The sequence below is a fragment of the Gigantopelta aegis genome, chromosome 7 (genome assembly GCF_016097555.1).
Source record: "Gigantopelta aegis isolate Gae_Host chromosome 7, Gae_host_genome, whole genome shotgun sequence".
NCBI lineage: Eukaryota > Metazoa > Mollusca > Gastropoda > Neomphalida > Peltospiridae > Gigantopelta > Gigantopelta aegis.
In genome coordinates this window covers 9,654,647-9,667,659 of record NC_054705.1, presented here as the reverse complement: position 1 = coordinate 9,667,659, position 13,013 = coordinate 9,654,647, and the positions used below count along the sequence as shown (strand labels likewise).

The 13,013-nt window shown below is 36.3% G+C and overlaps 1 protein-coding gene across 1 annotated transcript; it reads right to left on the bottom strand.

The window, feature by feature from the left end:
* Window positions 1-1,683: 1,683 nt before the first annotated feature.
* Window positions 1,684-13,013, bottom strand: LOC121377683. Its single transcript, XM_041505763.1, has 5 exons — window positions 12,977-13,013; window positions 6,800-7,108; window positions 3,709-4,011; window positions 2,855-2,954; window positions 1,684-2,126 (listed from the first exon to the last, which is right to left on the bottom strand). Exons 2-5 carry the CDS (start codon window positions 6,909-6,911, stop codon window positions 2,027-2,029), a joined length of 615 nt encoding a protein of 204 aa, XP_041361697.1. The 5' UTR covers window positions 6,912-7,108; window positions 12,977-13,013; the 3' UTR covers window positions 1,684-2,026.

Sequence of the window (13,013 nt, the reverse complement as noted above, 5' to 3'; positions counted from 1 at the left end):
GAAGATTATGTGGTACCAAGGCTGTAGCATATCACATCACAGATACAACATCAATCGCCACAGTTAGCATGCACAATCTTCTAGCTCATATAAAGACAAAAGATGAACTCACAGCATATCTAGCTCACAAAGTTCTAGCGCATGCCCTGACAAACGGAAAAAATATTGTAGTAGCATGGGGTGACCATGCAGAAGCCACTCACAGAAAAGTTAATCTTTCAAGTATTCAGGAAGAGGCAGACACCAAGCTAATTCTTCATTCTGTTGACGCCACATCAAATGGGGCCTCTTCAATTAGGATCATTCTCCGGATATTGACGTTCTTGTGCTAGCTATCAGACGTTATCCACATTTCTGTCAAGACACATGTTTTGTGACAAGAATTGCCCAGAAACATAGAGTCATACAACTTCAACCTATCTACAATGCCCTTGGTACCAACAAAACTGCAGCACTGCCGGGTTTTCATGCACTATCTGGAGCAGACATTACTGGTAGATTTGCTGGCAAGGGGAAGATGACATGCTGGAAAGTGCTACAAGAACTTCACGCAGGTGATGATATAGTGCAGGCATTTGCACAGCTTGGTGTATCGGAGAAACCATCCGAAGCCTTAATTGCCGCTCTAGAAGCATATGTCTGCAAGCTGTATTTGCCTCTCACAGAACTGACGAATGTAGCAGATGTGAGGTGGTGGCTGTTAAAAAAAAAAAGCAAGCTGAATCTGAGGGTCTACCTCCAACTGGGGCTGCACTGATACCTGCAATTTTGAGAGCTCATTACCAGGCTATGATTTGGTACAATGATGTAGTGGCCAACCCCGAGCTTCCAGAACCTCAGCATTATGGTTGGGATTTAGTTGATGGACACTTCCAACCAGTGATGACTTCCTTGCCTCCTGCTCCTGATGCAGTGACTCCTCTGGTGAAGTGTTCATGTGCACAGACACGGTGTGCAAACAACCGTTGCTAATGCAGAAAAAAAATGGACTTCACTGTACAGACGTATGTAACTGTTCTGATGATGAACCGTGTGAAAATTGGGAAGAAACTGTCTTAACAGATGATGAGGATGAGAGTGATGAAGATTAAGATACTGGAATTAATGTTGACAATATGAACAATAGGCAATATCTGCCAATAATTCATCAATCAAGAAACATTGCTAAATTTACAGGACATTTCAAGATTCCATGATTTTCCAAAAAGGCGTCCTTCGGTCCCCTTGACTATAATTCATGCAGTAAAAACTATTATTTTGTTCGTTTACTAGATACGATACGGACCCAAACACTTTTAATTAATTCGTCAAACTGTTTGAGCGAGCAATGGTTGGTGAGCTCATCTGATTGGAACATGATCGCCAGCAAGTAACTAATTAATCTGGTTGTGCGAAAGTTGGTGTTTTTTATTTTCATCTTCTTGAGTGATGACAGACTGTACTCTGTCACGAACAAGTGCTCAGTTAATTAGTCAAACTGTTCACAATGGTTGATTAGCCCACCCAACTGGAATATCACTAGGCAGTTACTAATTAATCTGGTAGTGACGAAGAAGGATCGTCACGTTGACCTTTTTTAATATGAGAAGAAGCCTTCATCTTATAAAACTGGTGTAGTTGTACAAAACAGAACAAAAAAACCCAAAAAACAATTATGTAACTTTGGACATTTTTTCTACAAGGCAGATAAATTAAGAAAATAATGTATTTTATTTATTACTTTATTATTATTATTATTATGATTATTATTATTATTTTATTTTTTTAAAAGCATTTTCCTATTATATGTATGTTTATGTGTCGTTTATACGTGCTTTGTTTCTTCTATACATGTACATGTATTTGTAATATTTATACAGATGAACTGTCTGGCTCAATGTTAGTAAACAATTGAATTGAATAATATACATCTTCTTGAGTGATGACAGACTCTACCCTATCACGAACAAGTGCTCGGTTAAATAGTGAAACTGTTGACAATGGTTAATGAGCCCATCCAATTGGCACATCACTAGGCACTGACTAATTAATTTGGTAGTGAGAAAGAAGGATTATCGAATTGGCCTCTATAGTTTCCATGCTCGTGAGTTCCTTTCCTTTTCTCAATTCTCGGTTGCCGTTTCATTCTGTTAAGGAAAAAGTAGTTAAAGTTCATTAAGTGAATGGTAGATTCTTTTTCTAAATAAAGTGTTTGTTTTAACTCAATAAAGTCATATTGTGTATAGCAATGCAGATCAAAGAAAGCAATAGTGCTCTCATTGAACACGCCGCTTCATTTTTGTTTGGAGTACACAACATTGTCAGCTATCGTTCTTTTGTGAACGATGTTTCTTTACAGACTATTTGAACCCTTATGCACTATTACTTTGTATCACAGGCTCTGCATTCATAAACGCACTTAAGTTAATGCATGATACATATCTAGTTATCTACATATTTAATGTAGGTAGATCAGTAGTATACGTTAAGTATGTTTATGAACCAGAGCCATACCCCTGTATATAATGTGGGTTTTTTCTTTTTTTCTAAGGGATTGTCATTCTATGTATAATAGAACATATTGGGAACAGGTGTATTATTTTACTATATCTCTTTTCCTAATATAGATATATTTACAACTGACATGCAGTTTCAAATGGATGAGTTAGTGTAGTATGTGGAATAGAAGGGAGGGGGTACTCACAGATTGAACAAGAAATACAATCACACACTTTTAAAGGTTTCCATTAAAAGTTAATTTCATAATAACTTTATTAACTATCAGCTATATGGCTTAAATTTATTTTACATAAAATCATCTCCCGACCTTTGACTAGAGATCTTTTTGTTTTTCTTTAATATAAAATCTGATCACCTCTTGTAATAGAACCAAGCTGCAAGAGCAACCATGACCAGTACACCAACGACCGCTACTATTGCCCCAAAGACAGTTCCCATGACCTGATGCTCTGGATCTGAAATTGGATTCATCGAAAAGAAATATACCTGAGTAATATCACGTCATGACATTGTATTTTTAAAAAAGAGAGCAATGTTCTGATTTACAATTTATTAATATAATTATTGCATTGTTTATACTATTTTGTTTTTAACATTAAATCAGCTCATTTTGCAGCGCCCCCCCCCCCCCCCCCCCCCACACCCTAAAAAAAAGAAGAAAAAAAAGAAAAACAAAACAGAAGAAGAAAAAACCCCAAAATATTTTGACATTATTAAACTGTCTCTCCAAATAATAAGGAAGGGGCTGGAAGCAAACTCGGAAATATAGTTACTATGTGATTTTAATGTGACTTTCCAATCGCACCATCTCACATAATCATATTAGAAGTTAATGTCGAGGTCAAGCTGGGTTTTTTTTTTTTTTTTTTTTTTTGTGTTGTTGTTTTTTGGGGGAGGTGGGGGGGGGGTGTGTTTGCGTTCAACAACTTAAAGTGTAATATACAATATACAGAAATATATGATGTGTGCTCGATGAAAACAAAGATGGATGTGATTGATTACCCTACAACTGTTTGTCTGCCCAGGCTGAAATTAACCTAATCGTTTATTTTGCAAGATTTTGCTCGTACCAATAATTATAAATGGTTACTTACCAAACTGGAATTGACACAGAACGCTTAAAATGTGTCCTTGTACAAGGTAGAAATGCGTAAAAATGCGTAGCTGTTAGTTACCAAACTGAAATTAATAGAGGAAATCTTGACCCACCGAACACAGTAATTTCGAAGACTCGAGAGGTCACAGTCTCATCACCATTGGTGGCAGAACACACGACTTTCTGTCCAGTATCAGCTTCCGTGAATTGTCTTGCCAAGACACTTCTGGTGACGATCCCACTGTCGGGTAAAATTTCAGTTGTGATGTTAATTCCTGTTGTTATTGTTTTGTTGTTGATAGTCCAGATGAAGGTGGGCGGTGGGTAGGTTGGGTTGCTCTCACAATATAGCGTGGTGGGCACACCAGCTTGAATCACGGCTGGCCTGGGTGTCATCAAAGTCCTGGCCAGGGGAACTGGTATTAAAATTAGAAACAAAACAATCTGAGATATACAGATTACCATCTTGAGAAGCATTCTAGTTTTAGAACTACTTTACTATAGGGGTCAATCCACATCGTAAAATGAATTCAGTTCAGTCTGTCATGATTAAATCTACTAGGATGTTTGTGGACAGCCAATTGGCCGGATTGATGCCCCCCCCCCCCCCCCTTACATACAGACACATACACACACAACACGTTTACTAAGGATGCTATGTATATATCCTTGTGTGGAGTCTTATGAAGTTTTGACATCCAATACGGAAGAGAAAATGACATGCCCTTATACTTTAAATTCAAGTCCAATGTGCGAAGAAAAGAGTAGGTTATTATTATTTTTTTAAATTACATATTTCTTCCTCAAAAAAACATACTGGCATCATATATAGCCCTAGGTGAATGTGTGTTAATCCCATGTTCATTAGGGGTACAATCGGTGTAATGGTGCCTGCATATGATGGCTATGTTATTATAGGATTTGCCGGTGGACACTATCACAAATTGTCCGTGCAGAGCAGCCAGACTCTACTGCAGATTGCTGTGACAGAAAGGATTTGCGAGCAGAATGTGTTTTTCTTTATACAATTTATGCATTCGTCCAATGACAATATTGCGTATTGCCTTGATCCATTCTAAAAGACTTTCAGCAGGATAGCATATTATTTGACAGCATCCATAATAATTTTAAAGTTATAGTCCTAACTGATGTTTGGCTGTTAATGATAGTTGGGAGCATACTGGAATAACCGCCGATGGTTGGGAATTTCAATTATTGATAGATCACCTGTTTACAGCTACATACGGTAGATATAGTGTTCTAACAACTGTTCAAGTCAAGGTTTTCCAGAACATCCCTATAATTCAAAATGCTTTAATACAATTGTCTTTGCGATAAAATATGAATGTGTTGGTGGTTCTTGAAATTTGAAATGTGGTGGATATTTGGGGGAAAGTGGTTTCTTTCTAGGAATTAGTACATTAGCTAGATTGATTGAATGAATTCTCTCGTTTGCTTATTTCAAAACTTAATAACACCTTTTTCATTGTTTGTGCCTGTGGAGTCTCCTTTTGGCTTGGTTAAAGGCCGTGTGGTAATGTCTACACTCTATTCTCCAGGCGTACTGAGGGGTACTACTATCAGTAGGCCCGGTGTCCAGTAGTATTCTCTGGAAGTGTTCTGTGTCTTTTAATGAAAAATATTAAAGCATAGTTCATACCACATTCAATGTGGCATCTAATTTACATCTCGGTATTAGCTCAACTTAAAAAAAAAAATGCATTCCAAAACAATAAAGGAAAGATATGTTTCAAAAATCCCTAAGTTCAAGTATTGGAACTAAATCATTACTTACAAATCTTTACTCGGGTATGGAGAGAGTTGTCACTAGGTTCCTCACCCAGAATCGTATTAATGATACCATTTTAGTTTCCTGTACGCATCATGGGTATGAGTTATGTCGACCAGGCACAAGTAAAAAAACCAACAACATTATGCACAACATCAATGATGTTGTGGGCTTAACCATTTTTATGGAGTTGTCTAGATGGCCATGTATGCGTTTGGTACAGGGAAAAAACAACACGCCAGAACTACAGTAATTCCGAAAGTCACGATACCCAAAGCAATTTCAAGATCTACTGTATAAATTGTGTGGCAATGCTTTGTATTCAAGAGACTCATGAATGTGTTAATATGGCTGTCATAGGCACATTTCACACAATGGGAAACTTGGAAGAAAAAAACGTTATGCAAAGTATTTAATGAATGTGTTATGGATAGGACCAAGTAACTCTCCACTATTAAACGTTTATAAAATGATAGAACAAATTAAAAATCACAACCACAAACGGATGGAATGAAACACAATTATAGTTACTTCAACTAACTGTCAAATGCTTGTTAGGTGCACTAAGGCCGAATGGATGAATTATCTTCCCATGCACTCTGTTTTGGTCTCCAGTTTTGACAAAGCAATGAGAACTCAAAACTACCAAGCTGTATATCAATTATTGGAGTGTTTGGGCGCATGTTTGTACAACGATCCACCAGAAGACTATTAACCAAAATTGTATTGACAATGTGTTGTCCATGACAAGGCCTTGAAATAAAACTAGTGACGCATATATTGAAATTTGTGCTTTGTACTTATGATATTCAAGTTATCGTGTACTTTTTGTGTGAGCTAATGAAACAGTAATTTACTGTGTCTATATATGTATGTGTATGTGTGTATTTATGTATGTAAGAATGTATGTATGTATGTATGTATGTATGTATGTGCCTTGAAACATATCTAATTCAACCCAATGTGGATGCCTGAATTTCGACTTGCCTTGAAACATATATAATTCAACCCAATGTGGATGCCTGAATTTCTACGTGCCTTGAAACATATCCAATTCAACCCTATGTGAATGCCTGAATTTTGACGTGCCTTGAAACATATCTAATTCAACCCAATGTGGATGCCTGAATTTCGATGTGCCCTGAAACATATCTAATTCAACCCAATGCGGATGCCTGAATTTCGACGTGCCCTGGAAATCCATTTTTAACTAATACAATAAATCTATTTCTATTGATATATTTTGTAAACATACTAGTATAATACAACATAATCCTAAAATCATAAAAGCTGGTAAAAAAAACTCTCCGTATGAGATAGACAGTTTATTTTTCCAATATACAAGCACACCAACATCATGTCAATACCTAATTATCATTATTATATTACACAAATGAGGTAGAATACATCCATACCATACACTTGCAGAGTTAACAGTCTGCTTACATAGCCTCCAGATTCACTTGCACATCTATAGGTTTGTTCGTGGTTACTGAAGCTCACTGATGGGATTGTGAGATTGTACATGTTTCCTCCAGAACACGAATATTCGTAGCGACCTGGTGCTTCGTCACGGATACAACTGGTTCCTAGTCCTTGGGAGATACCAAATGAGATCCCATACCAGATCCGTATAGTTTTACTGCCAGTGTCACACGTGAATGTGAAACTTGATTCTACAACAGCATGGTCTGCAGATCCAGTCAGGGAGAATGCTGCTGAAACTAGACAGGTCAATAAATCAATCGAAATCAAACGAAAATGAAACAAGCAGCTGATGATACAGCTTATCTTGGTTAGCGACAGTTTTACAGTATTTTCTTCAATCCACAAAACTAATAAACAGGTAGTTATGAATCATTACTCGTACACTTGATTTCTTCAATATTTTGTAATTGACTTTTCTTTCTTCTTTGTTGCTGTTGGAACTAAAGCTCTATATCCGTTGGTTAAAGTGTTGGCTTCGGCGCACCTATATTAATGCTGACTAAATCCTCCAGTAAGGGAAGTGTTGGAATCCAATCTGTTATTCCAATTTCTAGAATTGCCGAATAGGCTTAGTTAAACAGAATTTACTTTCTTTAAACAGTTTTTCCCTCGACATAAACGTATTAATGCAATAACACTAACATTCATTAATTTCCAGTTATGCAACAGGAGAACAGTATATTAAAATATGACAACAAATATGGTTAACTTAAAAAATAAAACAAGGCTTATGACATTGCATCTCACCCTGAAAAGCCGATTTTGTAATGCCGTAAAGTACATTACCTAAATGTCCATTACATTGGACACAAATACCATGACACACTTTTTAAATGTTGTGTTTAAGTTTGATTATTAATGCAAAACGTGTCTTAATAAACATTTTACTTGGAACAAACTTTATTTTTCGGGGGACGCTAAACATTCAGGTGGCTGGACATACCCCAGTCATAAAGCGCAAGCCTGATGCACGGTCGGTCTAGGATCGATCCCCGTCGGTGGGCGCATTGGGCTATTTCTCGTTCCAGCCTGTGCACCACGACTGGTATATCAAAGGTCGTGGTGTGTGTTATACTGTTTGTGGGATAGTGCATATAAAAGAAAACTTGCTACTAATGGAAAAATGTAGCGGGTTTCCTCTCTATGATTGTGTAAAAATTACCATATGTTTGACATCCAATAGCCGATAATTAATAAATCAATGTGATCTAGTGGTGTTGTTAAACAAAACAAACAAAAATTAAACATGCCATCATTGGAAGCAAGTTTGATAGAGCACGTTAACTGTAACAAATGTTTGCCTCTTAATCAGAATTAGACTTTTATACCTAAATATGTTTTTCATTGTCTTCATTTGATTAATACTATGTGTGCTTCAACACAACTGATAATAATCTGTACATTTTCTAATGGCACTTCCTTTGGGAGTGAGTTCCAGTCAAAACATTTTGGAATGCCTTCGTTCAACTGATACTCGATAACTGTCCACGCATTTATAACTTGTCTCTTGATGCAAATTAATTCTTCTTGGTGAACATAATAAAACAATAACAGATGTAATTTTTTTTATCAGATTTTATTAGTTTTCAAAGTTATTTATTTACAAATGTAAAGTACCAGATACATTACCAATTTATATCAAACATTTCAAATATGTTCTAAAATCAAGATATATAATTGAACCAAGCATCCATCATAGTAAAGGTTTACATCATAAATTTCAAACAAAGTGGGTTTTGTATCATAATGTATGTAATATGTAGCCAGGCAATATTTGGACAACATTTAATAAGAATGTGTGTGTGTGTGTGTGTGTGTGTGTGTGTGTGTGTGTGTGTGTGTGTGTGTGTGTGTGTGTGTGTGTGCGCGCGCGCGCTTGTATTTCGGTTGTCATTTACATTCTAGATATACAACCCAATTATAATGTTGGGTTGTTTTGTTGTTGTTGTTTTTTTTGTTTTTTTCTTCTTCTTTTTTTTTTTTGGGGGGGGGGGGGGGGGGTATAATGAAATGTAATATGTGTATATATGAATGTATGTGTATCGCTATGTGTATATGGATGGATGCGTCTGAACATGTATGTGTATGTCGGTGTACAGCAATTATGTAACTATACCTTTTGTTCAGCTTCATGCCTGTGTGTGTGTGTGTGTGTGTGTGTGTGTGTGTGTGTGTGTGTGTGTGTGTGTTTGTGTGTGTGTATGTATGTATGTGTGTGTGTAATGGAAGAAATATTTTAATAAATATATGTTTGCAGAACTTCTTTTAAGATTTAACTACTACATATATAACTTTAATTTAACTTGCCACATTTAGCTTAAAGTTTAGATTTCGTGTGTCTCTGTCTGCCTGGCTGCCTGTCTGCCTGTCTGTCTCACTCTCACTCTCACTCTCACTCCAGTTATCATTTCAGGACGTAGGTTACTGCATGGACAAAATATGATACAGTTATTTCGACCACTTTGACAATGGTGGTTTATTTTGTATTCAAAAATAATATACACTTATTGCTGGCTTACTGGGATGGGCATTATTGCAGAACAATGTGGGGGGGGGGGGGGGGGGAGGGTAATTGTGGTTTGGGTTATGTTTGTATTATATTGTTGGCTTTTATTATTAAATTATTTATATTATTTCTGGTTAAGAGTTTAATCAGTTTAGATTATGGAATACTCTGATGCATTTGATTAAAATAGCTATACATTTACCAACACTATTTTAACAATGATAGTACAAAAAGTAAGATGCCGAGGTGAAAATATAGTACCCCCACCCTGAATAGTTTCAGGTGATGACATTGTATTAAACAATGCATGAAATCGTATGCCATGTCAGGTATACATGTACTTCAAAAACGGGTTTTGGAGCTTGGACAATGGTAATACTTATTGTGAAAGATTAATCATTGGCGGTGGAAGCGCGGGGAGGGGCAAGGGGCCACGTGCTCCCCACCTACCCCCACTTTGCAGTAGCAGCCATGTTTTTATATATTTTATATTTGTGTGTGTGTGTGTGTGTGTGTGTGCCCCCCCCCCCCCCCCCCCCCCCCCCAACACACACATACCACACACACATTTTGGCACCTTCCTATTCCCGAATTAATGATGAAGATAAGTTGAGAAAATAACAAACATAATTTTAAACATTTTATATTATTCAATGAAGGTTTTATATAAACTTTAGTATACTGAAGAAAAAGAGGGGAAGATGCACATTTTCCCACAGTTATATGTTTTTGAGAAATAATTGTGTACGATATGTTAAACGAGATAAATTGCAATACTCAAAATGCTCACACAATTCAATTAGATGTGGTAAAGTTAATTATTTGCATGGCCAAGGAATATCTTTCTGCTGCTTAGTATGGCTTTTTTTAATATGGCAGAAACAATGGTCATATGGTTTAATCAATCACAATTATTAGGATCAGGGGAGTAGGCTGGGGGGGGGGGTCGTAAATGATCCGCTTTCAGAACTAAAACATACAGGTTTATACATATGGAGTTTCTGGTGGTGCAAAAACGAAATAGAAAAAGGTCCACTTGGTTCATATTCTAATCTCTCCACCCCTCCCCCAGGTCCAGATCACGCTACGCCCCTGAGGATACAAGCAAGCATGTGTGACATTCACTTTTTACAACAGGAAATTCACGGCTCACATATCACACATTTTAAACAAGAATCAATTTATATAGCATTCCATCGCCACCGACTAATATGACAATTTCAAACACATTATATGAGATATGTTTCCATTATTTTTAAATAAAATTTTGATGTGTTCACAAAGCAGCTTGTGTTAGCTTACTAAACATGTGCCCCTCCCATACTTTGTGTGGGTTTTTAAAAATATATTTTGCATGTATTAATAAGTAACTGTGGTACATGCCAACATATTTTAGAAGGCACACACATAGAATTCAACCACAAAGGTTTATTTTGGGTACACAGGGATATGGATTGTTCGGTTAAAAATGTTATTTATGTAATTACATGCCAAAGTTGCAAAGAACAATACATTGGTCATACCACTCAGCTGAGAGCCAGAGTACGCGTACACAAACAGCAAATAAAACAACCTGAACAAAGATGCATACCCTTGAGTTCACATTTAAATACATGTGCGGCACAGAAAGATATTAAATTCACCATTTTCCCATTTTATCACATATCTTTAAATAGTTTTTTTAAAAGATAATTATTTCTTTAAATTGTTTTTTTAAAGATAATTATTTCTTTAAATTGTTTTTTAAAGATAATTATTTCTTTAAATTGTTTTCTTAAAGATAATTATTTCTTTAAATTGTTTTTTTAAAATACATATATACTGTACACTTGTTTTCTTTTACAATTTTTATTTATATATATATATATATATATAATGTGTGTGTGTGTCCCCCCACCCCCAGACTGTTTGGCACCTTCCTAAACCCGTGACGTTGTTGCCACTGTTTTAGCAGCAGCAGCTATGTTTTTTTTTATATATTTATACATGAAGTTATATTTACGTGTGTGTGTGTGCCCCCCCCCCCCCCCCCCCCCCCCCCCCCCCCCCCCCCACCACACACACTTTTTGCCACCTTCCTACGCCCGTTTTAATGGTGGGCAACTTCATTGGGCGCACCGGGGAGAATTTGGCAAGTCCTGGAATTTAATTGATAAAAGTTAATGATAAATGCAATTTTGGTATATTGCAGTGTGAACTACATGTTTTTGTCCTAGGAAATCTTGGCAAAGGACAGATACGTGACATTTTATCGTCTATAGTCCGTCCCATCCTTCTACCAAAAAAAGAATAATGAAATATTTTTTATTTTTTTTTAAACTATCGGCTCAGAAATAAATAACTTGTACTAAATTCTATAGCATGAAAAAAGTCGTTCCCTGCGGCACGGACTATCTATTGTCCGAACCAAATTGTTAACAACTACGAAACATTACTCTCCTACCTTTAATTGCCGTTAGATTTCCTCCAAAGTTTGTCGAGACACAAATTTTGAAAAAACCATTACAATGACACAGATTCCACATACCAATGATAACCATGTCACCTATATCGACTTTGCTGAGAGCGCATAGGGAAAAAAGCATGTAATTTTGTATCAGCTGCCATTTTGACTTTTTATGGAATATTCTTCAAGAGGGGTGAAAGGATAGGACTTAATCTAACAACGTCATAACATGTTATGATATAAAAGCAAACATGATGACGTCATATTATTATTATTTTTTAAAATTATTATTATTATTATTATTTTAATGATACTACTAGAGATCATCGATTTCATATTAATTGTGTCACATACTTTGGAGGCTTTCACCCCTCTTGAAGAGTATTCCATAAAGAAGCAAGATGGCAGACGGCAGAAAACTGCATGTATTTTTCCCTATGCAATCTCAGCAAAGACAATATCGGCGACATCGTTGCAGTCCCGTGTGTGGAATCTGTATATTTGTAGTGGTTTTTTTTGCGATTTGTGTCTGGACAAACTTTGGAGGAAATTTAACGGCAATTAAAGGTAGGAGAGTAATTTTTCGTAGTTGTTAACAATTTGGTTCGGACAATAGTATGTGGAATTTGTGTCATAATGGTTTGTTTGTTTTGTTTTGGGGTTTTTGTTGTTGTTTGTTGTTGTTGTTGTTGTTGTGGGGTTGTTTTTTTGTGGGGTTTTTTGTTGGGGGGGGGGGTAGTTTCGGGGTTGTTTTTTTTCATTTCTGTCTGGGAAAAAATGTGGTTAAAATCTAAAATCTATCGGTAATTAATGATAGGAGGATAATTTATCGTGGTTCAGACTTTAGTGCTAAATACTATACTATTTGGAAAAGCTTCTTTTAATTAAAATATAGAGATCACAAGTTGTAATGATTAAAATTGACCAACTTCACGTTAGTCTACAGTACCAAGAATGACGTCACTCAGAGTCTACTACTGTGATCAGTAATCAGCACACTCCCCTGATTAAACTGAAATGTCTGGCGTACGTATTCGGTACAACGTTCAAGTAGCATAATAGAAAAGTGTATAATATTTATATTAAAGAGAAACACGATTTTCTGTTTGCTCTTGTTTTGGTTTGCGATCAACTGGAAATAAAATTACTCACTTTCATTGTTCAAAATGGCGGTCACACTAGAAATGGT